The sequence below is a fragment of the Sceloporus occidentalis genome, unplaced genomic scaffold, assembly GCF_023333645.1.
Source record: "Sceloporus occidentalis isolate IW3139 unplaced genomic scaffold, rSceOcc1.0.p SCAF_1, whole genome shotgun sequence".
In the NCBI taxonomy this organism is placed as follows: domain Eukaryota; kingdom Metazoa; phylum Chordata; class Lepidosauria; order Squamata; family Phrynosomatidae; genus Sceloporus; species Sceloporus occidentalis.
The window spans coordinates 295,611,934-295,637,726 of NW_028316981.1; the positions used below are offsets into that span (position 1 = coordinate 295,611,934).

The 25,793-nt window shown below is 45.0% G+C and overlaps 1 protein-coding gene across 2 annotated transcripts in view; it reads left to right on the plus strand.

The window, feature by feature from the left end:
- Positions 1 to 805: 805 nt before the first annotated feature.
- Positions 806 to 25,793, plus strand: part of LOC149324100 (glial cell line-derived neurotrophic factor-like) — a 38,128-nt gene continuing 13,140 nt past the window's right edge. Inside the window, exons 1-2 of one of the 2 annotated variants that reach the window (XM_089513282.1) lie at positions 806 to 891; positions 21,652 to 21,849. In XM_089513282.1, coding sequence (XP_089369408.1) covers positions 21,678 to 21,849 — 172 coding nt within the window. In that variant the 5' untranslated portion in view covers positions 806 to 891; positions 21,652 to 21,677. The remainder of the gene's footprint in view (positions 892 to 21,651; positions 21,850 to 25,793) is intronic. The other variant, XM_089513286.1, reaches the window with a different exon arrangement.

The following is a 25,793-nucleotide window of genomic DNA, read 5'->3' on the forward strand; positions in this document are numbered from 1 at the left end:
CCTCTCGTGCCCGCGCTTCCCCTTGTGTCTATATGGTCTTTCCATCCAATCAGAGTCTGGGAGGGGAGGAGCTTCAGCCAGAGGACCGTATAAAAGCAGCTCCGGGCCCCTCTTCCCTGGCAAAGCGAGTCCAGCCAAGCGCGGGAGTGAGTTGGTTAGTTAGCTTAAGGGTGCGCCGGGGGTTTGAGGTGAGAGGCTGGTTTCTGTAACTCTGCTGGCAGCGGGGCTTCGAAGGAAAGAGCAAAGAAGCCTCCCCTCTTTTCCTTTCTCCCTCCTTGCACCTGCTGAGGAAAAAGAGGGGTGCTTGGTTTGTGGGGGAGCAGAGCCCGCTTGGAGGAGGACTGGCCCGGAGCCCTCCGGCCTGGATCTGCCTGGCTTCCCTGGGACGTCTGGGCAGGAGCCCCCCTGATGCCTCCATCGGACTCCCCCTGGGCGCGGTGGATGGGGGCTCCTCTGCGTCCTCCTGGTGGTCTTCTCGCTGGGGCTTCTTGTGCTGCTGCTGCTGCTGCCGCTGCCGCTGCCGCCGGCTCTTCTTCTCCCTGCCAGGCGCCCCGTCGAGGCAGTGCAGGGGCTGTGCTCCCCGCTGGGAGGGAAAGGCGGCGCCCCCTGCCCCCCGCAGCCTCTGGACCTGGGCTCCCCCTGGAGTGAGCGGGCCTCCTCCCGCCTTGGCACCTGCGGGACCTTTCGGGGGAAGAGGAGGAGGAGGAGGAGGAGGAGGAGGAGGAAGGCCAGCGGAGGCCCCCTCCCTCCCTCCCGCCCGCCCTCCCTTCAGCGCCTGGATTGGGAAGGCAGCTGCTCCCTTGAACCCACTGCCACCGGGAGAGACCTGGCAGCCTCGGGGAGCAGGGGCCCGTCCATGTCTCCCGGGGCTCTGAAGAGGCCAGAGCAAAGGTAAGGATGGGGGTTAGACTAGGAGGAGAGTTAGAAGAAGGGTAAGAATCAGGGTAAGGATCTGGAGAGGGAACTGAAAGGAAGGAAGGAAGGAAGGAGTCGGCAGAGTCAGCTTTCCTAAGAGACCGAAGTCTGCTTCTTCAGGTGCTTTTACTTAGCAGGGCTTTATCCTGGGGTTCGAAGAAGAGTAAGAGGGTTAGAATCCGAAGGTAGAGAAATCTTGTGGCCCCTTTGAGACTGACTGAAAAGAAGGAGTGGCAGCAGGAGCTTTCCTCGGGTGTTTTTAACACGGCGATCTCTTTAGTTCGAGGAAGGGTTAGAATCAGGAGGTCGAGAGACCTTGTGGCCCCCAACTGAAAGTCTTCAGTCTCCTTCTCAGATGTTTGGGTTAGAAGAAGGGTTAGGATTCGAGTCAGGGTTAGAATCAGGCTATGGAGAGATCTTGTGGCCCCTTTGAGGCTAACTGAAAGGAAGGAGTGGCAGCAGGGGCTTTCCCTAGGAGACCCAAGTCTCCTTCCTTCCTTCCTCAGGAGCTTTTCTAAGGGGAAGGTTCGAAGAAGGGTTGGGTGAAGCTAAGGCTTCCAATCAGGACGCAGAGAGATCTTCTTGTTGCCCCTTGAGACTAACTGAAAGAAAGGGGTCGGCAGCAGGAGCTTCCCTGGCCCTAAGTCTCCTTCTCAGGCGCTTTTAGCACAGCTCCATCTTTGGGTTCGAATAAGGGTTAGGGTTAGAATCAGAATGTAGAGAGACCTTTGAGATGTAAAGGAAGAAGTCGGCAGCATGAGCTTTCATAGACTTCAGTTGGCTTCCTCAGATGCTTTTGTAAGAGTAAGAATTAGAATAAGGGTTAGATAGCATAAAGGTTAGGGATAGGGTTAGGGTTAGAATAAGGGTGTGGAGAGATCTTGTTGCCCCTTTGAGACTAACTGAAAGAGAGAAGCTGGCAGCATGAGCTTTCCAAGACTCCAGCCTACTTCCTCAGATGCATAATGCTGCTCTCTTTATTCCATGCTCCTACTGCCAACTTCTTTCTTCCAGTGAGTCTCTGAGGGGCTGCAAGATCGCTCTAAGTCCTAATTCTGCAATCTTTGAACTCTACGGTTAGAATAAGCCTTAAGGTAAGAGTTAGAATTAGGGTGAGGGTTAGAATACGGGTTTAGAGTTAGGGTTAGAATAAGGATTAGGATAAGGGTTAGAGTGAGGGTTAGAATTGAAAGACACAGCCGTGTTGATCAGTAGAAGCAGTGTATAGAGAGATCTTGTAGCACCTTTGAGACTCACTGAAAGAAAGAAGTTGGCAGCATGAGGAGACATGGGGGGGGGGGGAGAGAGAGATTTGCTTCTACAACAGTTTGGGAAGAAATCCTTTCCTTCTTCCCAATTTCTCCTTCTCTTGAGGATTTGGGGTCTGGGAGTGGAGTTGTTGGGTGGTCAGACTCGGGCTGGATCCACGCTGCAGGAATAATCTGGTCTGGCCCCACTTGAACTGCCAAAGTTCATGGCCCTAAGTGCAAACCATGTCCCCAGATCCAAATGAGTCCCCTGGGATTGGGTTCCAGAACCACCCCTACCTCCACCCCATCGATTCCAAAATCTGTAATGGCGCAAGGAAATGAGAAATCAAATATATAAAAGAGTCAAGTCAGTATTATATAAAAGGTATAATCTAGCAAAATCAAGGTTTACTTTCTGGCATTTCTCTCTCTGACACCCATAATGATAATAATAAATTTTTATTTATATCCCGCCTCTCTGTCAGGATCACTTTGGGATCGCTCTGTGTTAATTCCATTGCATGGCTCTCTCCTTCTTCAGAGGGGGGGTATGCCATGGCCCTCCTCTGAGGCTGAGAGAGCGTGACTGCCCAAGGTCACCCAGTGGGTTTCCATGGCCAAGCTGGGATTTGAACCCTGGTCTCCAGAATCATAGCCCAACACTCAAACCGGTCCGCCATGCTCTGGCTCCTTAGAAAGAGACATCCCTGCTGCAGGTAAACCTGGATGCGAATCTTACTCATAGAATTCCAACCAGTCTGTTTTTCCAAGTGGAAGTCTTGGGGTATCCCTGTGTCTGGGGACAAGGTCGTAAGGAGGAAAGGTAGGAATGGGCCTTCGAATCCTAGAGTTGGAAGAGACCCCAAAGGCCATCCACTCACAAAGCGCTCCTGACAGATGGCCATCCAGCCTCTGTTTAAACAATTCCAAAGAAGCAGACTCCACCACTTTCTGCGGTAGCATATTCCACTGCTGAACACCTCATACTGTCAGAATGTACTATTATTATTATTATTATTATTATTTGGCATATATCCAACCTTTGGGTCTTCCCCATCGCACATTTTTCTCAAACGGTTTAGACAGAAACAGTGTAGTGGTTTGAGGGTTGTATTATGACTCTGGGAGACCAGGGTTGAATCCCCCATTCGGCCATGGAGATCCACTGGATGACCTGGGGCAAGTCACACTCTCTCAGCCTCAGAGGGGGGCAGGGGCAATTCCCCTCTGATGAAACATGCCATGAGAGGGTCACCATAGGTCAGAAACGACTCAAAGGCACCCAACAACTGCAACCACTAACCTACATTCACACTGGAGCAATAACTCAGTTTGGGGCTGCTTTAACTGCCCTGGCTCAATACTAGGGAATCCTAGGAGCTGCAGGTTTGTGAGACATTTAGTCTTCTCTATTAGAGAGCTCTGGTGCCACCATAAACTACAATTCCCAGGATTCCCTAGCACTGCGCCAGGACAGTTAAAGCGGTTTCAAACTAGATTATTTTTGCAGTGTGTTTTAGGCCATGGTCTTTTAATAAAAGTCCACACTTCATTAAAAATCCTTCTTCTGAGGTTGAGAGAGTGTGACTTGCCCAAGTAGGTTTCTGCATCCCATTTTTTCTTTACTTGGCCTTCCAGATGGGGAATTGAGGAAGAGTTATCTGAATCCCTTGGGTTGCAAGAAGCCTTCTTCCTCTCTGGTTTTCCTTCAACTAAAGTTGCCTCATCCACACTGCACAAATAATCTAGTTTGGACCTCTCTTTCAACTGCCATGGCCCAGTGCTGTGGGATTCTGGAAATCTCTCCACTCTGGTGCTGTAACAAAAGGACCCATTCCCAGAATTTCCTAGCAAAAAGCAGTTAAAGTGATGTGAAACTGGATTATTTCTCCAGTGCAGATGCAGCTTACTGTTCATGGCAGACAGTAAGCACAGGTCAGGCTGGCTAGAGGAATCTAGGAGCTGTATCTGTGTGTCTCTTGTGTAATGTGTCTTCAAGTCATTTTCTGCTTATGGCAACCATCGTGTGGTTTTCTTGGCAAGAGTTGTTCAGAGGAGGTTAGCTATGGCCTTCCCCTGAGGGTGAGAGAGTATGACCCTGGCTCTCTCTAGGACAGTGGTTCCCAAACTTTGGTCTGCCAGGTGTTTTGAACTTCAACTCCCAGAAGCCTCAGCCAGATTGGTCAACAGTCAGGAATTCTGGTAACTGAAGTCCAAAACATCTGGAGAAACAAAGTTTGGAAATTATTGCTCTATGAGCTGTAGTCCTCTCCAAAAAGGAACTTTTCCAACCTCTGGTGCTAGATCTGGGGGAGATCCCATGGATTTCAGCTAGGGAAGTTTGGAGGGTGAAGTTGAGAAGAACAAGTGAAGATTGTATGAAGGTTTACTTAACACATAAAGCAACACCAACAACCCCCCCCCCCCCCCCAGTTTAGTGGAAGAGACTCTGGAGTGGCCATGCATCCAATTGCAGCATTAACAGGCACCATGTTTGGGGTGGAATAAGAACCAATCAAATAGATTTTGGTAAGATCCTTGCAGAGAGCTCTTTTGGACTGTGACTCCCAGAATCCCCCAGGCAGCCTGGATCCCTGGACCAAAGCCACAACAGCACACCCCTAATGTCTCCAAACTCTGGCACAGACTACAGGCAGTGGTCCCCAAACCTGGGTGCTCCAGGTGTTTTGAACTCCAGCTCCCAGAATGCTTGACAGTGGGCCAAAGTGGCTGGGGCTTCTTGAGAATTGGTGTCCGAAACTGCTGGAGGACCAAAGTTTGGGAACCATTGAATTCCAGAGGCTTTTGGCCTAAATAATGCTTTTTGAGTCTGGAGCTGGAGACATGTCTTTTTAAAGAGCCTGGGGCATAATTTGGTAATGATTTGGAAGGTGTTATTATTATTATCATCATCATCATCATCATCATCATCGTTTATAAGTGCCATCAGTGTACATGGTGGTTTACAAGGGGAAAAAAACAGTTCCCTGCTGTCTGGCTTACAATCTTGATAGCTGCATGGATGATGAAGTTGACCACAATGCAGAGCCATACATCTTCTTTAAAAATAAAATAGGAAAAGAAGAAAGGAAGAATTGGAGACTGAAGCGGATGGTTTCTACTGCCCTCTAGTGACAGGTTCAAAATAGCAGTTATACAAGGGTAAATACTTGTTGGTGTTGTGTATCTCCAAGTCATTTTTACTTAGGGCAACCCTATCACTGGATTTTCTTGGCCATATTTGTTCAGGGTGTGTGTGTTTTTTAACCAGTCTGTGAGGCTGAGAGATTGTGACTTGCCCAAGGGTTTACATGGCTGAGTAGGGATCTGAAAACCTTGGTCTCCAGAGTCATAGGTCCAAAACACACAGCAAAGATAATCCATTTTGAGACTGCTTTAACTGCCCTGGCTCAATGCTAGGGAATCCTGGGAAGTGTCATTTTGTGAAATATTTAGCCTTCTCTGTCAGAGAGTTCTGGTGCCACCATAAACTACAGTGCTCAGGATTCCCTAGCACTGAGACAGGGCAGTTAAAGCAGTCTCAAACTGGATTATTTCTGCTATGTGTTTTGGACCATAGTCTTTTTTTTAAAATCACACCTCATCCAAAATCCCTTGCCACCAACTAGTTAAAAGGTGAAGACCTGCTAGGGACCAATTTTCACAACACCTGCACATTGCTGACAACCTATATATGAAGTCATATCAGTTTGGATTTCTGTTTTGGCTGATATTTGGCCATTTGTGGGATGGGGATTGTGGGGGTACAATAAAGGAAACTGGCATGTTTCAGCCACAAAAAGTAGCTGAATTTTTAAATTGGAAGAGGATCAGGCAGTTTTGAGGTCTCTTGGGGGCCATAAATAAGGAACATGTGGCCCGCAAGATTCCCTTTCTCCACCCCTGTCTTTCTGTTGGAAGCTGCAAGGGCAGGAACTCTACTTGTAGCAGCTGCCACTGAGGTGGCTTCTGTTTTGTTGTTGCTTGAAGCACATAAAGGGCACATCTACAGTGTAGAAATAATACAGTTTGACACCACATTTAAGTCCTGTCACTCCATCCTGTGGAATCCTGGGATTTGTAGTTTTATAGTTTTTATAATTTAAAAAAGAAATTTATAATTTCTTTAGCCTTCTCTGCCAGATAGTGTTGGTGTCTCAGAAGACTACAAATACAAGGATTCTGTTGGATGGAGCCATGACAGTTAAACTGGTGTCAAACTGCATCGTTTCTTCAGTGTAGTTGCACCCAATGACAAAACACATGCCATGTACTGGAAACCACTATGTGTGTATGAGTATGGACATGCATGCGTACCCATCGACACAGCAAGGTACACAAACTACTAAATCATAGGAATCACAGTTCTCATATTTATGGCTTAAAGTTCACTGTGTAATGCACACAGCACATGGCAGTAGAATCATAGAGCTGGAAGAGACTTTAAGAGGCCCCCTGCTATGCAGGAACTCACAATTGAAAGACACCTGACAGATGGCCATGGCATGCAGGCTCCTCCAAAGGAGGAGACACCATCACTCTCCAAGGGAGTGTGTCCCACTGTTGAACAGCTCTGATTGTCAGGAAGTTTATCCTGATGTTGAGCTGGAAATCCAACAGCAGAAAACTCCAGGGTAATTTAAGTTTCCTAAGGCTACAGCCTTTAGTAAGGAAACAAAAATATTGACATACCAAAAATGTCAAAGACAAGCCTGTTAGGGCCTAGCTTTAAATCAGCAGAGTAGTAGAAATGTGCTTTTGCCTAAAAGAGCTTCCTAAAAACTGAGACTAGCTCCAAAAACAAGTACCTTGTAGTTCAAACAAAAGTTTACTAATGGTATTAATCTGTATATACATAGAAGCTATATCCTAATCTAGCTAGTGTATAGTTCAGATAGAGAAAACATATTTTTCTCACCATCTTTTGAAAGAAAATTGAGAAGAGGAAAATCAACAATTCAGTTGAAACTCTTTGAGAGAGAAAGTCTGTTTGTCCCAAAGCGTGTGTGACCTAAGTCATATAGGCCTGTTACAGACTGCCAAAATAAAGCTGCTTCAGGTCTCTTTGGAGGTATGCTATTTAAATGATGCATGGGTCCTAAGAGTTCAGCGGTCGTGCCAAAGCCACACTCCATTCCTAAGCACTGGAGTGCAGCTTTGGTGCAGATTCTGGATTCTTCAGATGCATGCATCATTTAAACAGCATACCTCCAAAGAGACCCAAAGCAGCTTTATTTTGGCAGTCTGTAACAGGCCATAGTTGGTCTGAATGGGGGGGGGGGGGGTTGCATGCAGGAAATCCCTATCTATCTAAGGAGGGGGAAAGAGAATGCAAAAATCTTCCAACAAAAACAAGCTTGCTCTTGAAAGCACATTGCTCTTGAAAATGAGGTGTGTTGAGAAGCAATTTCTGAGTGTCTAACATGGGATGGATCGTACATGTTTCCTAGCCATTTCTGTGGCCTGTACAATCCCCCAGCCACAGGCTTCCCCCTCTCCAACTGCAAATAGAATTAGCTAAAACTCATTATTTCTGTCCAGTGTCTAGTGGCAACCTTGTTCTGCTAGATAATTTGCTTCCTCTGCCCAGAAAACTCCCAAATATACTAGAGAAAATGTGCACTTTGCTAGGAAGTTCTTCTATGCAAGACTGTGCCAGAGAGCATTGGTCAAATGTTAGCCGTGTCAACACTTGTCCGTGGGCTCCAGAGCAGAATCCTAACTATGCCAACTATTGAATCATGGAACAGTTGCCCAGGAAAGTGATGGCATTACATTCAACTGACATTTCAGGCTGAGAAAATTCTGGGCCATGCAAAGAAATTCTGGGTGATGTGATGTGAGCTTGTCGCCCGATTGTTCGAATCACATTATAAGAGCAGGTTTGGAAACCAAGCCCCATGAAGAGCAACCTACCAAGCTGGGTATGTTTAGCTTGAAGAAGAGAAGACTGTGAGATGATATGATAGCCATCTTTAAATAACTGAAGGGTTAGCATGTAGAAAATGGAGCAGGCTTGTTTTCATTGCTCCAAAGACTAGAACATGAACCCATGGTAGCCCTCTTTAAATGTCTAAAGGGATAGCATGTAGAAAATGGAATAAGCTTGTTTTCTGATGCTCCAGAGACTAGAACATGAACCCTTGGATTCAGATTACAAGAAAAGAGATCCCACTTCAACTTTAGCAAGAATTTCTTTACTGTAGGAGCTATTTGCCTGTGGGAGAGTCTGCCTTGGAGAGTGATGGACCTTCCTTTTTTGAGGGTTTTTAAGCAGAAGTTGGATGGCCATCTTTCAGGAGTGTTTTAGTTGTGTATTCCAGCATGATGGGGGGGGGGGGTTGGATTATATGGCCCTTTTGGTCCCTTCCAGTTCTATGATTGTGATTCCCTGACATGGCCTGAATGGTTGCATTTCTGGGGCTGTAGTGCAGGATGAACCAGTTAAATAAGAGTATTTGGAAGAGCTATGCCATGTACTAACACTAAATTTATTGTAGGGCTGAAGTGCTTCAGTAAAATGAACAACCAGTGGGTTGTAAATAAGTGCCTATTACAATATATCTTTGTATCTGGCTTTCCCTATTTTAAGGCTAAACACGAGCAGGGCTTGGGAATCACGGTGAATTGCAACACCCAGCATTCTTCACCATTAGCTATGCTAGCTAGAACAATGGGAGTTACAGTCCAGTAAGATCTGGGGGGTCACAAGTTGCACACCTCTGTCCACAGGCTCATCCTTCCAATACTATTTTTTCTCCCTTCTAATTTGCAAAGTTCATTTTGAATAGAGATCCGGGGTGGGGGGGGTGGAGAGGCAAATGGTATCGGCACAGATGTGTTTCACACCACATAGCTGCAGCACTTTGGTACCACTTCATTTGCCATGGCTTTATCCTGTGGAATTCTGGGGTTTGTAGTTTTTGTGAGATATTGAAATGTTTCTGCCAGAGCTGGCTAGTGCCTCCTCTCCAAACTACAAATCCCAAGATTCCATAGAATGGACCTATAGTAGTATAAGTGGTATCAAATTGCTATAATTCTGTAGTGTGAAAGAGCTCCCAATTAATATGGATGGACTGCATCGATATGATTGTCCATATCTTTCATGACATAATTCTCCAGATCATTTACTCTGATGCAGTCTAACTGCTTTCAGTAGCACTGCTTACATAAAGGATTTGAGGATGTGTTTTTCTCACTTCTGAATTCTAAATGCATTACCTGAAAATGCAGGATTTATTTAGCTGTTGGGATGTCTGACCTCTCAATCCAAATTGGATTACAGGCAGCTGTAATGAACAAAGTTAAAACAAGATAGAAAGAAGGATGCAGGAATTTGATAAATGGAAATAGCATATACTCTTGCAGGCAGAAGGCCCCAAATTTAATTCCTAGCATACCAGTTATATATTTTATTGAAAACATTTGTTTGAATAGTCAATTATATATAAAGCTTTACAATAATTGCACAAAGAGTATAGTTAATAGGCAAATGGAGGGAGAGGTGGAAGAGCTAGTGTGGGTGTCTGTGTTTCCCGAAATGTTAGGGAGTAAAGTGTGTGCGCATGCGCACATGCTGAGCTGTGTAGAATGTGAATACTCTGTGTATATTTGTATATCTGATGAGATGTGGATTAGGGAAAGCATGTTCTGAGTAAATGCTGAGATTGGATGAGGTCCCACCCAGAGCTTGGAATAGTTATTTTTTAACTACAACATCCAGAATACCCCAACATCCATGACCCATAGCCATACCGGCTGAGGAGTCTTATGAGCTATGGTCCCAAATGTAACATTTCCAAGCTTGGAGAGGGAAAAGAAAAAGGGTATGTATTCCTATGGAGCTCCTCCCCATAAAATATATATTTAAATTAGTATCGCAAGGTTTTCAAAGTAGCAACAAGGGTAAATTGTTTAAAATGTATACTTTTTTTGAACATTTTCAAACCATGGATGCTTGAATCCATGTATAAAAAATCCATGTATAAGAAGGGCTAACTGTACTTATTAACAGGTTTGTGTTCTACCTAAATGCCAAATAAAAGTACTCAATTCACATAGCCCTCTATTTCTCTGCAAAATTAACATTGTCCACATTCATAAATTACACGAGGCGCACATTTCTGTATTTATAAAGGACCAGCACTAAAAATGTGGGATTTGGGGTCGTATCATATTCAATCTATATAAAATCAAAAGATTTCCAATACTTATATAGGAAACAATCATAATAAAGAACACTTGGCAGCCCAGAGTTAAATGCAATTTTCAAATTAACAAGAGGAAAATTGAGGGTGGAGAGGGGGAACCAGTCTTTCTGCAACTTGTTCACTGACCTTCTGAAAACCACAGGTTAAGAACTCCAGAGGCAGAGGGAATACCATTGCTAGAAATCTGGGGGAGCCTCCACCTTTCAGTGTACCAAGGCTGCAAGATTAAAGCAGTTTTACACCACTTTAACAGCCATGTCTCAATGCTGTGGAATTCTAGAATTTCTGCAGTGTGGCAGCAGCAGTTTAGGTTAGATAGAAATGGCTTGAACCATTTTTCAGTACTTTGCCCTACATTTTATATAGTCCCTTTGGAGCTGCTTTGAGTTACCATTTGACAGCCACAAAGTAAACTGCATGAGGGGTAAATAGTTAGTAGGTGCATCATCTTCTCTCACTGCATATTCTTGCTGAGGGAAGGTACACTTGATTGAATTTCATCTTTGCAATGTACACACATGCTCTTAGTCTAAAACTCCATGCCACTGCCATAGTATTAATAGAGATACCTGGGTTCCTTAAAAAAGATAATAATGAAATGCAGTTTCCCCTTTGAGCTCCTGGAAGCATTTGCTATACATTTTGTCTTCCCATTTAGTGTCAAAGGTGCTACTAGATTGCTTTGTGTATTTTGAACCAATGCCAGTAGCTAGTTAAGCAAAGCTGGGAATTTAAGTTCACTTAGAAAAGCTCCAAGCTAGACCTTATCAAATCCATTAATCCAAATTCTGCTTCCTTGTTGAAGCCAATGAGGTGTCACATCCCTGGATCTTGGTTTAAACGTTCTCATTTTTGGTTGCTATGTGGCTTCAATTGAATGTGACTAATGGTGACACCATAATAGGGTTTTCTTATCAAGATTTATTCAGTGAAGGTTTGCCATTGCCTTCCTCTAGGGTTAAGAGAACGCAGCTTGTCCAAATGGGCTTCAATGGCTTGAGGTGGGATTTGAAGCCTGATAGTAAGAGCTGTTCGGCAGTGGAGCACACTCAGAGTATGGTAGTCTTCTTCTTTGGAGATTTTTAAACAGAGGCTGGATGGCCATTTGTGCTTTGATTGTGTATTCCTTCATGGCAGGAGGTTGGATTGTGGTCTCTTCAAACTGATTCTATAGCCCGGAACAGATGGGCCTTTGTGGCGCCCTCATCACGCGTGAGGGTTGCCTGGTGGGCAGAGCGCCCACATGCCTGGCAACCTTTGCATATGATGAGGGCACCGCAGATGCGGCGCGCTCACCAGACAGGGCGCGTAATGGTGATGTCACGGCTGAGCTGCTTTCAGACAGGGCAGCGCAGCTGCAACATCACCATGCCAGCTCTGGTGCTTTGCGGTGTTGCAGCAGCACCGCAAAAAGAAGCCTCTTCCGGGCGCTCTTTTTCTCTGCAACACCGCCACACAATTTGGTTGCTGCGACGCTCTTGCGGAGCAAAGAGAGGCACTGGGGAGGCGCCTCTTTCTGGCAGTCTGTACCCTGCCTATGTTCCCCTAGATTCCTAGTCCATCACTTTAACCCAGGGGTAGGCAACCTTTTTGACCCGGGGGCCGGGTTGCTGTCCCTCAGACAACTCGGGGACCAAAGCCAAAAAAATAATTAATTTTTTTTTAAATTAATTAAATAAACCGGGACAAATGTAGGACAAAAATTTAAAATGGAGGGCACTTTTTTAAAAAAAAAAATGGAGGACATGCAAAAAAATCTGATTTTTTACAAAATGTTAATATAAATGCATGTTTCGGGGGCTTCTATACACAATTGCTCCCCCTTGCTCCCCCTTCCCACCACTTGCCCCCACTTGCTCCTTCTTGCCCCCCTTGCCTGCCACTTGCCCCCACTTGCTCCTTCTTGCCCCCTTTGCCCGCCGCTTGCCCCCACTTGCTCCTCCTTGCCCCCCTTGCCCGCCGCTTGCCCCACTTGCTCCTCCTTGCCCCCTTGCCCGCTGCTTGCCCCCACTTGCTCCTCCTTGCCCGCCGCTTCCCCCACTTGCTCCTCCTTGCCCCCTTGCCTGCTGCTTGCCCCCACTTGCTCCTCCTTGCCCCCCTTGCCCGCCGCTTGCCCCCACTTGCTCCTTCTTGCCCCCCTTGCCCACTGCTTGCCCCCACTTGCTCCTCCTTGCCCCCCTTGCCCGCCGCTTGCCCCCACTTGCTCCTCCTTGCCCCCCTTGCCCGCCGCTTGCCCCACTTGCTCCTCCTTGCCCGCCGCTTGCCCCCACTTACTCCTTCTTGCCCCCCTTGCCCACTGCTTGCCCCCACTTGCTCCCCCTTGCCCCCCTTGCCCGCCGCTTGCCCCCACTTGCTCCTCCTTGCCCGCCGCTTGCCCCCACTTGCTCCTTCTTGCCCCCCTTGCCCGTCGCTTGCCCCCACTTGCTCCTCCTTGCCCCCCTTGCCCGCCGCTTGCCCCACTTGCTCCTCCTTGCCCCCCTTGCCCGTCGCTTGCCCCCACTTGCTCCTCCTTGCCCCCCTTGCCCGCCGCTTGCCCCCACTTGCTCCTCCTTGCCCCCCTTGTCCGTCGCTTGCCCCCACTTGCTCCTCCTTGCCCCCCTTGCCAGCCGCTTGCCCCGCACACAAAGCCCCCGTGTGCTTGCACGGGAGGCCAAAGGCCCCGGCGGCAATCTGTGGCAGGGCTGGGCTGGGGCTGGTCCCTAGGCCTCGGCGGGCCGCATGCGGCCCGCGGGCCATAGGTTGCAGACCCCTGCTTTAACCAATACACCATGCTGGCTTTTCTGTTTGGAGAGTGTTTTAGCTTGCTATGCATTCTGTGTGTAACCAATAGGACAATGTGCACCTTGGGGACATTATTCTCTTGCTGCCTTCTCCCTTTTCTAAAGGCTGAGTTACAATGTACTTCATGATGATTGAGCAAGAAACATAATTCTCCAAGAAGCGATTCTATTGAGAGTTGAAACTGAAACAGCTGCTTAGTTTTCAAGCCAATGTCTGGGCCGTGCCATTTTAGGCTTCAGATGGTGGAATGTGTGAGGTCCTAGCACATACCAGAATGCACTTGTGAATGCAAACGTTCAGCAGTATTTCATGCCTCCGATGAAGTGGGCTACAGCCCATGCCAAATAAAACCTGTTCGTCTTTTAAAGTGCTCTAAGCCTTTTTTGTTGTTTGGGGTAGATGTTTACTCTATGAAGATAAAAAGTACAAATGAAGGCCTGCTTGCATTTATTTTGTCTCCTGTTTTTTTCTTTCATAAAATGCAGGCTGTGTCTCAAGGAAAAGACTCAAGTATGGTATTATTATTATTACTAATGTTTGTTTATATAGTGCCATAAATTTGCATGGCACTTTACAGGCATCATCAAAACAGCATATAACCTGCCAATGGCGTACTACAATCTAAAAGTCATATAATATAAACTATACAAAATTAAGGAAGTTATGCAGTTAAAATACAAACTATAAAAACAACTAATAAGATAGTCTCCACTTAGATTTTTCCCTCAAAGGCAAAGCAGCTAAGGGGACATTTTGGTAGAACAGCTAGAAGAGAAGGGGATAAGCAGCTTTGTGTGGCAAAGTAGCCCTCAAGATGATGCTGTACGGCTAGGGTTGCCATAATGGAGGACCTCCAAACCGGGACAAATGTAGGACAAGGTTTGAAAATGTAGGACTTTTTTTTAAAAAAAATCCTGGCTAGGAAATTTTAAAAAAAAAGTCCTAGATTTTTAAACCTTCTCCTCCTCCTCCTCCTCCCGGTCTGGGAGGAAGCCTCAGCAGGCTCCCAGGCCGGGAAAGAGGCAGGGGCCGCTCCTCATCGCGGCGATCGCCGCGGTGGGAAGCGGCCTCCTCCTCCTCCCTGGCCTCGCGCAGGCCTTGGAGGACCCCGCGGCCGGAGCTCCGACCGCGGAGCCGCCTCCAAGGCCTCGCTGGGGCCCGGGAGGGAGTGTCTCCGTGGCTGGAGCTCCAACCGCAGAGAGCCTTCCCAGGCCTCAGCAAGGCCTTGGAGCCGCCGCGGGGGCTGAGGTGGCCGCGGTGGGCGGGGCCGTCCCGGTTTGGGCGCCAAACCGGACCGGGACCGGGATGGCACCGCCCAAACCGGGATTGTCCCGCCCCCCGGCGGGATAATGCAACCCTATGTACGGCCCCCATCCTCCCTTGTTACAGGCTATGCTGATTGTGGCTGTTTGTATTTGCAGTCCAACATCTCGATGCTGTTGTTGTTGTGTGCCTTCAAGTCATTTATGACTAATGGCAACCCTAAGGTGAACCTATCACAGGGTGTCAAGTCATTTATGACTAATGGCAACCCTAAGGTGAACCTATCACAGAGTGTTCTTGGCTATATTTGTTCAGGGGGATTTGCCTTCTTCTGAGGCTGAGAGAGTGCAGCAATGTGAATCAGGCCCCGGGTATCAGAAAGAACAAGTAGCTTGGTGTTGAAACCAGAGCTTGGGAAACTAACTTTTCTGGATGAAAGTTCTCAGAATCCCCCATTTCTGCAGGAGATTCTCCTGTGGAGATCACTAGCCACATAACTATTTTTGTCAGACATGCAAAAAAGGGCTTTCTCCCAATTCATATCTCAGTTGTAGACTCCTTCCTCCAGAAATACAATTGTCCCTCACCTTTGCATGGCAAATGTACTGTTTGGGCTACAGCTTCCAGAATCCCTGAACCAACATAGCCAGAGAGTAGGAGACAGAGCTTAGAAAGGTTACCTTTTGGACTACAACAAGCCCCCCAAAACTACAGGCCCAAGGATTTATGGGAACTGTAGTTAGAAGATGCTAACATTCACAGTTTCTGGCCTCTACTCACTTGTCCTCAGGAAAACCTGTTAAAAAATTATCATTTAGCAACTAGCCCGAATGACTATAGCTAAATATGAGGAATGCTGGGAGTTGCAGTTGAATACTGTCTGATGGGCTGATCTTGACTGCTACATGCTTTGCAGCATTATAAACAGGGTTTTGACGGTTTTATTTTCTTTCTGTAGCTTCCCTATATGGTGGCTTGTCAGAAAACGTGTGGCATAGATTTATTAATAATAAAATAAAGCAAACAAGTGTCCTAATGTATATCCCAAAGGTTTAAAGGGATCTGTTTCTGGTGATGTACTTCAAGATTCCAGGCCAGGGCAAATAGCAGGTTTTAAACCACTACTTGGAAGTAGTATTCTGCCAAAATTAACAAGAGTAAACAGGCATTTGAAACTCTGCAGGGGAAAAGCTGCCCTCTACGTGTGACATGTGTAGTTTAGGCCGATCTAATTGGTTCAGGATGTGCTGCCAGTCGGATTAAATCCAAACGTCTCATCTTCAATGGGTTGCGGATGAGGCTGTAATCCAGTTGAAATCCAAGCGCTGGAAGAGGTGTTGGATCTCCGGGTCATTCAGAATTCATGTCCTTTGCCTTAGAAGCCCTAATCCATGCTTTGAGGAGAGTGATTGTGATCATTCCATGTCAGAATTTGCAAAAATGGCTTTTTGGGACTAAAATTTTCAGAGCTCCCTAGCCAGCATCGCCACCAGTCTGTCTAGCTGGGAAACGCTGTGGGGTGCAGAGCTTCCCCTTTGGGGGGGAAAACACTTTTCCTTGGCTCCATGGCGAGGGGAAAGGCACTCCTCACACAGATAAATAACCTTTTTCATCATTGGAGGGGTACGCCTTGACTGTGGAAATAGATGGAGGCACACTACATAGTTGTTATGTGCCTTCTAGCCAACTCTGACCTATGACTACACTACCCTACCATTATCTTGGGAAGGTTTACTTGGGCCAGGTTTACTACTGCTACCTTCTTAGGCTGAGAGAGCATGACCTGCCCTGGATCCCATGACTAAGCAGGGATTCAAACCCTGATCTCCCAGATTCCTACTCCAACATTCAAACCACTGCAACATGGGGTGGGGGTACATAGTGATCCTAATGAACCACCTGCTAGCACTCTTGCTTTGTTGATTTTTGATCAGAATGGAGTATCTCAACAGCAAATGAGTCAGAAATTCATCTCTGACAGAGCTACAAACTTCAGTTTGAAATATTTGCAGTGGAATTTAATGCAGTCTGCACACCAGCCTGTTCTGGTGAACGAGCTGAAAGGATGGGAAATGCCTGATTGGTCCCAGATTGCCTGTTTGCAGGATGGATAACAGTTTCAACCAGGATCGGAAAATGCAGCCAAAAGAGAGTTACATGTTCTTCCAACTTCGCAGATGACTCCCCACATGCCCCCCTCCATCCCTGTTCCCATTTTACCAGGCATGAACGGTACCCATATAATGTTTTATGACTTAAAGTTGCCAAATCACTAGTTCTTTGATGTGAAAGCCAAGGGATCCTTCTTTATGTAAACGGATCAAGGCCGTTTTGCTGTAGCCCAGTCTGAATTCCCCCTTTTAAAAAAAAGTACAAAAGTACAAAACCAGAAAGTTATATTGGAGCCATGAAAAGTGTTCTGAATGCTGATAACAAGGCACAGAGGCAGTGAAAAGGAGAGGCCCCATCATCATGTGCAAAGAGGAAAGCTTGGGAACATTACTTTTTACCAACTATAGCTCCTAGAATCCCTACCCACATGACCGATGCAAGTTGTAGCGCCAAAAAGTAACTTTTCACACTGCAGCAAAGGGCCTCAGTCCATCAGGAAACTGCACATCTGGTTCCCAGATCATGGAATGGGTACAGTCCAGGTATGTTTAAGCCCTGAAACCTCTCTTTTTGGAAGTTATTTCTTATAAAGTAAACAGCTGGAAAGGAGAACAGAGGATGCTAGATTTTTAATATTTGTAGAGCATTCTTTTCTTGCCAACATGATACTCTGCACCTATGGCTGCTGGTAGCTTCCATGTTAACTGGGTGGCAAATCCATTTTGGCTTTTAAACCAAACATTAAGGGAGCTAAACTCTGTCAGCCCCTTACCAAGGGCCATCCAGTCCAACCCAATGCCATGCAGGAACACAGAATCAAAGCACACCTGACAGATGGCCATCCAGCCTCTGTTTAAAAACCTCAAAAGAAGGAGACTCTACCACTCTCTGAGGGTTCCACTGTTGAATAGCAGTAACCATCAAGAAGTTCTTCCTAAAGTTTAGGTGCAATCTCTTTTCCTGAAGCTTGAATCAATTGCTCCAGGCCCTAATCACTGGAGCAACAGAAAACAAGTTTGTTTTATCCTCAGTATGACATCCCTTCAAATATTTAGACATGGCTATCATGTCCCCTCTTAATCTGCTCTTCCCCAGGCTAAACACATCCAACTCCCTTTGACCATTTTGGTCACCCATCCACATCCTTCTTGAATTGTGATGCCATGCATTAGACACATTCCAGGTGAAGTCTGACTAAAACAAAATAGAGCGGTACTATTACTTCCCTTGATCTAGACACTGTACTCCTATTAATATGTCCTAGAATTGCATTGGCTTTTTAGAGGCTGCGTCAAACTGTTGACTCATTACATGGAAAGATCTTGTAGCACCTTTGAGACTAATTGAAAGAAAGAAATTGGCAGCATGAGCTTTCGAAGACTTCAGTCTATTTCCTCAGATGCATTTGGTGGAGTGGAAGCCAGGTACAGACTCAGAAATAGCAGCTTCATTTATATACCACTTCATACTGAACTGAGCAGTCTCTAAGCAATTTATAGTTTATTGCCCCCAACATGCTGGGTACTCATTTTAGTGACCTTGGAAGGATGCAAGCTTGAGTCAAGCTTGAGCCCTGGCTAGTATTGAACTCTCAATCTTTATGGTTTTGAATGAGTGGCTGTAGTACAGGCATTTAACCACTGCACCACCAGGACATATATATGCCATTGGTGTGTGAGGATGTCAATACAAATTACAAAGGATTTGTAATGCATCTGAAGAAGTAGACTGAAGTTTACGAAAGCTCATGCTGCCAATTTCTTTCTTTCAGTTAGTCTCAAAGGTGCTACAAGATCTTTCCATGTAATGAGTCAACAGTGTGACAAATCTATTGATTTGACAGGCTAACATGGCTATATCTTTGAATTCTACCACTGTTGACTCATGTTCAGCTTGTGATCTACTAAGACTCCTAGATCCCTTTCGTATATACTGTTGTCAAGCCAGGTGTCACTCATCTTATATCTTACATTTCAATTTTTTTCCTGCCAAATTGATAGGACTTTACAAAGTTCAGACTAAAATCTGGATATGATTCACCATCCCACTGTCCTGAAAGCTTGATAATACCAATTTGGTGTAGAGAGCCAATGTGGCATAGCAGTTTGACTACAGCTCAGAACCAAGCTTCACATCCCTGTTCAACGATAGATACCTAGAGGGTGACCTTTGACAAGTCATGCGCTCTCTGGCAACAGCAAACTTTTTCTGAATACATTCTGCCAAGAAAATCCTTGGATGGCCATATGTTGTAGTCGACATGAAGGTACATAAGAACAACAGTAGCTATTGGAGGCTATGTTTGCCATCGAATTAAAAAGTTAGCCTCACATCTTCTACCTCAGTCTTTTCAAAACTGGAAAATTTTAAACTCTTGCTATGGCAGAATATGGCTCCAAGAACTCTCCAGGCTATTGACTAGGAATGTTTGGGAATTGTAGTTCAACAGAGTACACTCAGGGAAAATTGTCCTGTCCACTTTTCTCCCAACTTGTCTCTCATGTTGAGAAAAGTTTATCTTCTCCTTGGGAGGAAGACAAAAATGAAGTTCACAGCCTTTGCACAGATTCTTTCCACTGCCCCATTCACAGCTCTCTTTTTCTCGTTCACCACAAACTCAGAAGCTTTTGGCAAAAGCCCTGAAACAACATATGACAGCTTTACCCATATGTTGCAAAACACTAGTATAACTTGCCTGTCCCACAACCTTGTTAATTTAGCCGTGGAGCTGGGAGGTTAAATCTAAGCACTGTTACTTGTCAATTGGACTGAAGCGAGATGTTGAATTTCCAAGTGCATGATGCTTTGAAATTTTCATTTCCTGTAGAGCCAAGGTAGAATCTATATCTAGATTCGGAATGAAGGATCTAGATTGAAGAGAGGTTATATCTGACCCTCCAGAAGTTGGCCAACTGCAACTCCCATCAGTCCTAAGCCATCAGTGATAAGGGAACACGAGAAATGTAGTTTAACCTCAACCAAAGGGCCACATATTCTTCTTCTCTTTTCTCAATATATTTTAAAATAGGTGTCTTCTAAATCTGATCATATTTGGGCATGTGTTCAGATAGAACTCAAGAGTACTAAGTATACAGCTCTCCTCCTGAGTAAGGAATCTCATTTTGGGGAAAAGGTGGGATATATATCCTAGAAATAAATAAAGGAGCTGCCATTGACCCATATAGCTCAAAATTGTCTTCACCAAGGATTTGGATGGTATTTTTTTCCAGCCCTACCTGGAGAAGCAATGGATTGAACCTGGTACTTTTAGCAAACAATATGTGTGTTCTGCCACTGAGCTACAGACCTTCTTTAAAAGTATTTTGAATTCTCTGGCAGAGAGCTCTAGTGCACCAACTTAGGATCTCATTATTTCAAGAAATGCATCATGGTGATTAAAGTGGAATCATTATACTGTTATTGTACTAATGGGAAGGAAACCTAGGTCCGTGGACTGCAGCAGCAGCATTCACAACAGTTCTGAGTATTTTGTTCCTGCTGCCAGTAACTCATTTCTGCAGTAATTCAAAGTGATGCTGCTAGAGTGGCCATTTAACTGTTGCTCTGAATCTGGGGTTGTGGCATATAGATATATAACCTGCATGTGCTGATTTATGTGTCTAGGTTTAGAAATGATTACTATGTCAAATATAAATGGACTACCCCTTACATTTGTGGGAAAGGCTGTGACTGTGACCTCTGTGTCTACTGACCAGGTGCTAAGTGCTGGTGGGTAGGTGACCACTCTTCCATTGTTGCTGTTGTTGTATGCCTTCTAATTCCTTCTGACTTATAACAACCCTATCATGGGGCTTTCTTGGCAAGATTTGTTCAGAGGAGGTTTGTTATTGCCTTCCTGTGCGACTAGAGAGTGTGACTTGCCTAAGGTTACACCATGGATTTCTGTGGCCAAGAGGGGATTCAAGCCCTGGTCTCCAGAATCCTATTCCAAAACCCAAACTGCTGTACCATGCTGGCTTTCTGTTCTCTTCTTAGGATTCTTTATCCTTCATCAAGAATTTTGATTGGGCAGGCCTTCCAATGCAGGATTGTCCTGTATAAAGTAGGGTGCATGGCCACTGTAGATACTACACTAGAGGGTTATTTCCACTTACCTCTTGATTCACTTCCTGCTCCGATTCCTACTATGTTTGTGCCGGTTTCAAGAATCGGTGCAGGAAGCAACAGCCGCAGCTTTCTCACCATGCCCCGCTCCGTCCTCTTGGCCATACCTGGGGTGGAAGAGAGGCCAGGGCAGAAGGAGAGAGGCAGGCTGGGAGGACTGAAGACAAAGCAGGCATGGAGGCCAATGAAGCCACTGCCAGTGGGAACCAGGGCAGATTTGAATCCGATTCAAATCTGCCTGGTTCCCACTTGAACTGAATCAATTTATTTCCAAATAAATCAATTCAGCCCAAATCACCCCATTTTACCAGCATCTTTTTTTTATGTGGGTTAAATGGATAAACCCAGGGTGAATGAGTAGAAACCATGGACCCCGTTTACAAATCGCTTTAGTGATTCGAATTAAGTGGGAAGCATGGTGGTTTAAACCAGATCACGACCCAGTTTAAACCATAATGGGAGGAGACATTGTAGATCATCAACAGGGGAATGTTGCATTTTGGAACTACAAATTTAGCATCTTCTGTCCAGGGCCTAGTGGAAGTTTTAGTCCCCAATGTTAATTTTCCAAGCTGCAGGTATACCCAGCCGCCAGATAGCCCAGTGCAGGCATCAGTAGATGGGCCTAGCAGCAGCCTAAGAGTGCTATGTTCTCATACTGGACTTGGCCATCATTTCTGTACTGCATCTTATGATATCTTCTCCAGAGCCTGCAAAGAGAATCCAATCCCTTCAGTCCTTCCCTGAGCAGCCGCTGAGTCACAGACAGCCAGGGAGACAATTTATTACCACTACTGATAAACACAAGCTGAGTGCTTTGCTTGGTATTAGGTGGAATGTGAAAATGGCAGGGTTCTTCTAGCATGGAGTGGGGTTGGCAGTTTACAAAAGGCTGTCTAGATGAAGGTAGAAGACAGTACTGGAGCATGAGTAGTATGGGTGGAGATCACAAAAAAGAGGCAAAAACTAATGTCCTGTCTCCCCTTTGCCAGGGTCCTGCGCTGGAAGGGAATCTAAGATGAAGTTATGGGATGTGGTGGCTGTCTGCATGGTGGTGCTGAACACAATCTCAACCTTTCCTCTTCCTGCTGGTAAGACACCTCCCGGGAAGGCCAACTCAGTACTAAAGAGGACTGAAGAGGAACATACCTCCAACAGACTGCTGACTCCCTCCGCTGGCCAAATGAACTGTAAGGAAATAAAGTTCCCTTTCCTCATTTCTGCTCACTCATCATCTTTCCCATGAGAATGCTTTCTGTTGCCTTGGCACCAGTTCAGTCCAAATAGCCAGCTCCCCTGCAATGTTTTCTATTTTCCCTGCCCAAAGGCAAAGAGTGTGCTAATATTAAAGGCAGATAGATAACAAACACCACCAATGGCTTGGCCCACACTCCTAATCATGCAGAAGCCATTGGTCATCAAGAGGACTAGCCTGACCTTTTCATCCACTATGATACTGTCATCCTGTTGGCATCCATGGAGCCTGGAGATTATGCATGGAAGCTGGTGCTTGAAATGAGTGCAAAGACCATTTTAAGTAAAAGGAAATATGCTTATCCTAGGAACTCTTGTCTGGAATGAGAGAGAAGGGGGAGATATAACTGAGAAGTCACAGATAGCTAGAGAATGTTTCAGATCAAGGTTGAGAAGAAGTGTACTCAACCTGGAAATATTAGTTCTACGTAAGGAAGAAACAGACTGAGCAAGACAAGGGGATAACATCCTTTGCTATCTATCACTGTGACCCTTACCCACTGTAGACACATAGTCCTTTGTGCAGGTATGGTTGTACTCTTGCTTTCTACAGGACCAAGGACCCTAAGGATTTGAAAATCAATTTATAAATATAAAAATAAAATATGGAGTATATCTATACCACAAACCTAGATTGATTTAATATTAGTTTGTCTCCCCAGCAAACTCTTGGAACTATGGTTCTTTTTGGGTGCTGAGTAAAAGCTTGCAGAGACGGAGCTTGGAATGAGGGCAGATATGTGAATGCCCAGGGGGGGAAATAGAAAAAAAGGTGGGGGGACATTGTCCTAGCCCCCTGCAAAAGACAGGGGCCAGAATTCATTATTGCAGTTACAAATGTATAACCTTGAGTTATGCATTCATGATTAGTTCATATTCCTATATAGTTTAATAAATCAATCCCTATATAGTTTAAGAAAACTATGTAGGGACTGTAAAAGTCCCCCAGTCTCTGCTTAAATTGTATATAGCAGCTACATCTAAAACACATATTTTTTAAAAATGTTGATTTCAAGGCTGTTGAAATCTATCCTATTCTCAGGTATCTCCAGCAGAAAATAATTGCAGTTTGAAAGGCCATGCAGTTTATTCCATGATTCCTGAACTGCTAAGGGTGGGAAACTGCACTTTAACTTTGTGATACAAACCTGCAACTCCTTTGCGCACACTTTGGACTGGATACAGTTTAGCAAAGCCCTACTGACTTTGCTAGACTTTACTGGGAAGAAATCCAATAACTTGACTTTTAACTGGGCTGTTTATTGAGCTGACAGATGGTTTAAGTAGTTTATGGATTTTAGCCATAATGCCATCTATTTTGATTTTTTGTAAGTCGACAAGTCTAGTGTTAAAGTATATTATAGTGCACTAAACTGAAGTTTATTAAAAAAAACCTCAATTTGCAAGTAATTGATTGAGAACAACAGTCTAGCTTGACGTTAATTCTGTAGACGGCCAGGTTGCTGAAAAATCTGTCATTGGATGGAAGTTGCAATCCACAAAGCACTTACTTTTGAGATGCACCAGTGACTACTTCTGATTATGGACTTTACACTGACATAAATCCCACTGAATTCAATCAGGCCCTGTTCTAAGGAAATGAATATAGAATTGCAGCCTTTGTTTGCAGTCTGATTCACATTTCCTTATGAAACCCGTTGAGATTTTACAAAGCAAAGGATGTTATCCCCTTGTCTTGCTCAGTCTGTTTCTTCCTTACGTAGAACTAATATTTCCAGGTTGAGTACACTTCTTCTCAACCTTGATCTGAAACATTCTCTAGCTATCTGTGACTTCTCAGTTATATCTCCCCCTTCTCTCTCATTCCAGACAAGAGTTCCTAGGATAAGCATATTTCCTTTTACTTCTTTATCTGAATTTGCAGTATTATTTTCTCTGAGTAAATAAAGTTGAGCTGTTCACAACTTCCCCTTCTCTATGTACACCAAAAGCATGGAGAGGGCAATAGGATAGAACCTGCCAATTCTGGCCCCAGTGTGAATTCAGTGAGACAACTATGTATATCTTGGAGTTTGGAAAAATTAATTGTTTGAACTACAACTGGCCAAGCTGGCTGGGAGATTCTGGAAATGTACTTCAAAAAACATCTTTTTCAAGCACTGATTCACACATGGAAGCAACAATCCTGATCTTACCAGAGCTTCAGATACCATGGATAGTTGTTGTAATAGAGATCCCTTTCATTTGCTCTTCCAAATGTATAGATGGCACAGGGTTGGCTGCATGTTTCAGCTGTGACGCTATTAGTTTTATTTATTTTTGTTTGCTTGCTTGGTTGTTTGAGTCTTTCCCCGTCCTTGTACCTCAGGGTGGCTGGCAGTATTACATTAAAACTATAGTTCAAATCACAAATAATAAAATGCAAACTATATACTAAAAAGCAATACAAAGAGCAGCAGTCAAGGACAAATCAATTACAGTGGATCCTAGAGACCCAGCTTGGCATAGTGGTTTGAGTGCTGGACTACATTTCTGGAGACCAGGGCTCGATTCCCCACTCAGCCATGAAATCCACTGGGTAATGTTGGGCAAGTCACACTCTCTCAGCCTCAGGGGAAGGTAATGGCAAATCTCCTCTGAATGAATCTTGGCCAGAAAATCCCATGATAGGGTTGCCTTAGGGTTGCCATATATCAGAAACTAGTTGAAGGCACGTGCGCACCTGCACATGCACACAAACACACTCTTGGCATTTGCTGGGATTGGGTTCCAGAACCCCCCATGGATAACAAAATCCATGTTCAAGTCCTGTTATATACAGTGGCATAGTAAGCTGGTGTTCCTTATGTTAAATGGTAAAATCAAGGTTTGCTTTTTGGAATTTATATTTAAAATATTTTTAAACTGTAGCATCTTGGATACAGAGGGCTGACTGTGGTTACATTATTTCTCCATAATCTCTGCAAATCAATGGCTGAGATTCTGCATCAAAGGCATAACTTTACGATGAGGGAGCTACATCACTGATACACACTGCAGCCCCGATCTGGCCTTTGGAGGCCGCAAAAAGAAGCCGCAAAAAGTGGCTCAATTTTGTGCCCTCCAAAGGGCACCATAGCCGTGGCCGCATGGCTGTATTGTTCCCCTTTGGTGCTGTGTTATCTGGACGCAGCACTGGAGGTGCATCATGATGCCATACACCTTCTGGAGTGACACACAGCATTATGGCACCCTGGGGGTGGAGTTGGGACATGTGGCATCAGCACGCTGCACCCTGACTCTGCCCACAGGCCAGCCTTTCAGGCCCGTCTGTATAGGGCCTATGTCTTCATCCCCCTCCTAAGAATACATTGTAATATATTGTGCAATGCACAGTTCAGCTATATCTAATCATAAGTTAGTTTATGAAGATTCATCTTCCCAAAAGAATACCAGCCAATATGTTTTCAACTGGCACCTGGAAGATTGATGTGTAGAAGACAGTGAGATCTCTAATGGAAAAGAATTCCATAACTGGAGTGTGATGAACAATAAATCCATGCTACCTATATCTGCCAGCCACACTGTTTAATCCTACATGCTCTTTTGTCCTGTTTCACTATTACTCCCTCTTTTTATAGGCAACTATTGGTGTAATTTGGCAATGTTAGAAAACAGGTGTAAATACTTTTTAATGTGGGCACTGACTGTGCTGTTTTCATAGAAAGGTTGGTGAGAATGATATCACAAACAGAGACTGGGCAAATTACTTTTTTGGACCACAACTTTCAGAATCGTGTGATACCCATGGTAGCTGGAGGATCTGAGGAGCTATAGTCCAGAAAGTAAAATTTCCAAGATCTGGTCACAAATCAAGTTCAAAGTGTGTCAATCTAGTACAGGAAGATATGCAGACTATTGTATCTTGGACCAGTTTTGC